This window comes from Phodopus roborovskii, unplaced genomic scaffold (genome assembly GCF_943737965.1).
Source record: "Phodopus roborovskii unplaced genomic scaffold, PHOROB, whole genome shotgun sequence".
In the NCBI taxonomy this organism is placed as follows: domain Eukaryota; kingdom Metazoa; phylum Chordata; class Mammalia; order Rodentia; family Cricetidae; genus Phodopus; species Phodopus roborovskii.
Window position 1 is genome coordinate 658,248 of NW_026125711.1, and position 5,275 is coordinate 663,522.

General features: G+C 51.0%; 1 protein-coding gene across 1 annotated transcript; it reads left to right on the forward strand.

Moving 5' to 3' along the window:
* Positions 1–1,802: 1,802 nt before the first annotated feature.
* Positions 1,803–3,551, forward strand: LOC127217535 (polypyrimidine tract-binding protein 1). The gene has a single exon (XM_051178536.1). The coding sequence runs from the start codon at positions 1,803–1,805 to the stop codon at positions 3,549–3,551; it is 1,749 nt and encodes a 582-aa protein (XP_051034493.1).
* The last annotated feature ends 1,724 nt before the right edge of the window (positions 3,552–5,275 follow it).

Genomic DNA, 5,275 nt, shown 5'->3' on the forward strand with positions numbered 1-5,275 from the left:
TAGCATTCCTTTTAATGAAGTAACACATAAGAAGAACAGTGCACAGATGCAAAAACAAAAATCATCTGTATTTAGCTAAGCTACCACATGCTTGTAAGTCTATGAAGCAGTAGCTTGAAAATGACTGGCACTGTTCAAACCTGTACGACTCTCCATCTGTTCATTTACTCTGAGTGTCACCACATCAGTGTTTAGGTCACCATACATGTCTTCTTTTAAAATTCAAGGACACAGGATTCTATTCCATCTGGTATTTTGCAATATTTTGCAAGGGAACACTGCTAGGTTAGAGAATGTATTTTTTTTTTTTTGTGAGTCCTGTTTGCACTGGATGTTTTACGGGCAGCGTGTATCAGCAGTGAGTAAATACCTCCACATCTCGGCAGCTCTGACGTGATGGAACTGTAGTTATCATCCAGAACTAAGTCCTCGGTCACATGCTGGGAGATGGAAAAGGCCCACAGTGCTCAAGTTAATTGAAGGACAAAGACTTGTGCTTAGTACCAGAATGAAATTCCTTCCCATTTTCATATGCCCGATAATACATAGGATGCATTCTGAAAACTCATGATCAGTTGAAAGACGATTCAGTTCAATAACTCCACACCCGAGGGGTTCCCTTGATTTCTGTACCTCCTTTCCCAAATCACATCTCTCCCCACAACTCGAGTCCTTGAGCTAAAGCATGAAGTCCAGTCTGAACATATTGGCACCTCCTCCAAACTGCACTCTGCACAATAGCCTCTTTGAGAAGAATGCCCAGAGCCACTACTTTTCAATACATTGTAATTTAACTTTGTTATCTCTTTCACTTTTGCTGAGACACTGCAAACTACAGCTAAACTGTGATGCTTTCTAAACAAAATAGTTCTGAACCCAAGGGAAAATGAGAATAGCAATCAGTGGTTAAGAATATGATCTACATTTAAGGAGCGATATAAAGAGGTTTCTGGGTACCTACTACAAACCTCTGTGCTTAAAACATAGGATTCAAATACTTGGTGAATAAGATGCTTCAGAATAGAGATTTTTCAAGAAAAAAGTATAGCTCCAGGTCTAAATGGATAAGTTTACACCCACAAGATTTGAAAAACTGTGTGTGTTTATTCCTTCATTTCAGGCAGCATACATGAGGATCCCCCCCACCACCACACACACATACACCCACACACACACACACACACACACACACACACACACACACACACTCACACAGAGACAGACAGACAGAGAGAAATAGAGACAAAGTAGGCGACAGAGACATAGGCACAAATATTGACACACAAACAGAGACAGAAAGACAGACAGACACAGAGACAGAGAGAGAGAGGGACAAACAGAAGCAGAATAGGCAACAGAGACATAGGCACAAATATTCACACACACATACGCACACAAAGAGAGGGAGAGAGAGAGACAGGGAGAGGGACAGACAGAAAGAGAGAGAGAGAGACAGAGTAGGGGACAGAGACATAGGCATAAATATCCACTCACACACACACACACACACACACACACACAGAGAGAGAGAGAGAGAGAGAGAGAAGAGACAGAGAGAGAGACACACACACAGAGAGAGAGATTGCTCCAGAATAGTAAAAATGGGTGTCTCAATGTTCAAGGCCGTGGTCAGGTGACTTTGACCAAGCCAACACTGTAGCAAACAAGGAGGGCTGGGCTATTCACTCCCCTCCACTCCATCTCCTGCAAGTCAGCTCTGGTGCCTTAGACACAGCAGTCTGTAGAGGGCTGTGGTCACAGGAGCTCTTCTCTCTGCCTGTGTCTAGAACCAAGCTGCTGTCATGAGCAACAACTTACCCCAGGCATCCAAGGGAAATGACAGCAAGAGGTTCAAAATGGATAGCAGGAGAACTGAGGGCCCATCAAGAGTGATCCACATCCACAGGCTGCCAGGCAGTGTCACTGAAAGTGAAGTTCTCTCTCTGGCGCTGCCGTTCGGGAAGGTGTCCAACCTACTGTTCCTAAAGGGGAAGAACCAGGCCTTCATGGAGATGAACACAGAGGAGGCCTCCAACACCATGGTCAACTACTACACCTGGGTGACTCCTATGCTACGTGGGCAGCCTGTCCACGTCCAGTTCTCCCGCTACAAAGAGCTCAAGGTGAGCAGATCCCGAAGCCAGTTGGGTGGCCCTGGCCAAGCAGGTGTCTCTGGCCAGGTGGAAGTCCCTGGCCAGGTGGACGCTTCTATCCAGGCAGATGCCTCCAGCCAGTTGAACGACCCCAGCCAGGTGGTTGCCCATCCATGCCAGGCGAGTACCTCCAGGCAGGTGGGTGCACAGCCAGCCCTGTCAGCTTCTGAGACCTCAGACGGAGCAGGAAATGTGGCCTCCGCCACCCCTGCTGCTGCTGCTGCAGTGGACACAGAGATGGTGGTGGCCAGGCACAGCCCTGTGCTCAGGATCCTTGTGGAGAATTACTTCTATCACGTGACGTTGGAAGTGCTGCACCAGCTCTTCTCCAGGTTTGGCACGGTACTGAAAATCATCATATACACTAAGAACAGCCGGTTCCAGGTGCTGTTACAGTATGCTCACCCGCTGAGTGCCCAGCGTGCCAAGCTGTTCTTGGATGGGCAGAACATCTACGACGCGTGCTGCACACTGCGCATTGCCTTCTCTGGGCTCACTGACCTCACAGTCAAGTACAACAACGACAAGAGCCGTGACTACACGCGCCCAGACCTGCCCTCGGGTGACAGCCAGCCCTTGCCAGCCCAGAACACGACCACAGCCTTCGGTGCACCTGTTGTGATCTCAGCTTCTCCATATGCAAGCCCTGGAGTACCTCATCACTTTGCAATTCCTCAAGCCACAGGCCTTGCACTCCCAGGGGTTTGTAGGGCCCTGGCCCCCCTGACTGTACCCGAAGCAGCCGTGGCAGTGGCCACAGCTGGAGCAGAGAGGTCAGTCGTCACCTCAGGCTCCCCAAGTGTGGCGAATGCCGTTCTTCTGGTTGCCAACCTCAACCCTGAGAAAGTCACACCCCAAAGCCTCTTTATCCTGTTTGGTGCCTACGGCAATGTGCAGCGGGTGAAGATCTTGTACAATAGGAAGGAGAACGCGCTAGTGCAGATGGCAGATGGGAGCCAGGCTGAGCTGGCCTTGAAGCACCTGAATGGGCACAAGCTGCACGGCAAGTCTCTGTGCATCATGCCATCGAAGCACCAGAGCGTGAAGCTGCCCCGGGAGGGCAAGGAGGACCAAGGCCTCACCAAAGACTACGTCAACTCGCCACTGCACCGCTTTAAGAAGCCCGGATCCAAGAACTTCCAGAACATCTTTCCGCCCTCTGCCACCCTGCACCTCTCCAACCTCCCCACCTCGGTCTTGGAGGAAGGCCTCAAGAGACTCTTCTCCAGCAACGGGCGTTCTGTCAAGGCTTTCAAGTTCTTCCCAAAGGACCGCAAGATGGCGCTGATCCGGATGGGGTCTGTAGAGGAGGCCATACAGGCCCTGGTCGACCTGCATGGTCATGCACTGGTCCCCAACCAACACCTGCGAGTCTCCTTCTCCAGGATCACCATCTAGAGGACCCTGCTGGGCTCACTGCAGACAACTTCCAGCACTGGACAAAAGGGAACTTTAAAGCCAATGTACTGACCTTGACAGAGCAACAGATTTAGCTGTTGTGTTAGATAGAGGTCCAGGGAAAGAAGAGAGAGAAGAAAGGGGGAAAGGAGGGAGGGAGGGAAGGAGGGAGAGAGAAAGAAGGAGAGAGAGAGAGAGAGAGAGAGAGAGAGAGAGAGAGAGAGAGCAGAACCAACACCAGCAGCATTTTCCCTGATTTCAAAAGGGCTGACTATGGCCATCTTGCTGCCAGGGACAGGCCTCAAGCAGCCCAGTTTTCCTTAGGAAGGGAAGGGCAGGGCACAGCCCCATGGAGTTCCAGACATTTGGCCACAGCAGGTGCTCTGGGCCTTTCCCAGCCTCGAGACCCGCCTGCCCCAACCCAGGCTGCTGTTGTGTTTTGGAGGTGAAGTGGCCTTCAGAAACTCATGTGTCTGGACTCATGGACACCAGCTGGTGGCATTCGTTGGAAAGGCTGTGGAACCTTTAGGAGGTAGGGCTTGCTGGAGGAGGTGAGTCACCTGGAGGCTTTGGAGCCGGCCTCACTTCCTCTGCTTGCAATGCTGCTTCCTGACTACAGGTGAGATACCAACAGCTAGCCTCTTGCCCTCGTTCCTGCTACAATTCCTTCTCCACCAAGGTGGGGTGTACCCTCCCTCTTCCCCCTTTATGGCAGGGTATTTGTTCTTAAGCAATGAGAGAAGTACCCAAGGCAGAATGAGTCTTGGGTGGGGGCCATTGTGTTGACAAACCCAAACCAGGCCATGTGGTGTGCAGGGATCTGAGATGGTCTGGAGGAAGAATATAGAAGAGTTTGGAACTTTGCACTGGGAAGGGCCTAGGACGCTCAAGGAAGAGCTTCACTGGCCAGTCTGGTGGGAGTTTGGAAGGCCAGGGTGCCGAGAGAAATCCAGGCAGGGGACACCCTGCTTGTGAAGTTTCAGAGTGGAGTAAGATTCCTCTGGGAACTTGGCTGGAGGCCATTTGTGGTAAGACCTGAGCCACATATTGCTCATATCCTCAGAAGTTGAGTCAGAATTCCAAAGTGATAGGCTACTTCGTTTGTGGGACAGGATCGCAGCAGGCTGTGTCAAGGTTTACTGCTCAGTCCTCTCACACAGGCTCTCACACAGGTAGGTCTGCAGGGACAGAGAGCAATGAGTGGAGCAGATAGGTATGAAAACTGCAAATTGTCAAGGAAAGAAAAGAGTTCAAAGTTACAGACCAAGCGCAGCTGTCCTGTCCTCATCAGAGGAATTAGCCCCAATCAATACAAGGAGGCAGTGTGGTCTGTGCTGGCACAGTAGCAAAGCTGCCAGGGAGGCAAGGCCCCGGCCACTGAAGGCTCTTCTTGACCTATAAAAGTGCAAATGGGTGGGAAATGAGAGCCACGAATCAGAACAGGACTGAGTGTGTCTCCTGCTCAAAGAGACCACGGCGGAGAACCATTTGCTCTGTCTGAACCACCAAGGTGGATGGAGATCGCTCCTGCTTTGGTCTCACGGGACCATATGGCATATCGAGCTGGTGTGGCAGCACACTCCTCCTGGCTTTGCAAGCAGGCCAAAATGCAAGATTCAGGGATAACAGCTTTGGGTCAAGGGTCCATGAATCCTTGGAAACTAGGCAAAGTGTGGCAGGATCACATCCCCCGCAAGGAGGCACTGGGGTTGGTGTTGCAGAGC

What these genes read in the sequence shown, in the direction of transcription:
- LOC127217535 (XM_051178536.1), top strand. Translation starts at nt 1,803, where the DNA reads ATGAGCAACAACTTACCCCAGGCATCCAAGGGAAATGACAGCAAGAGG.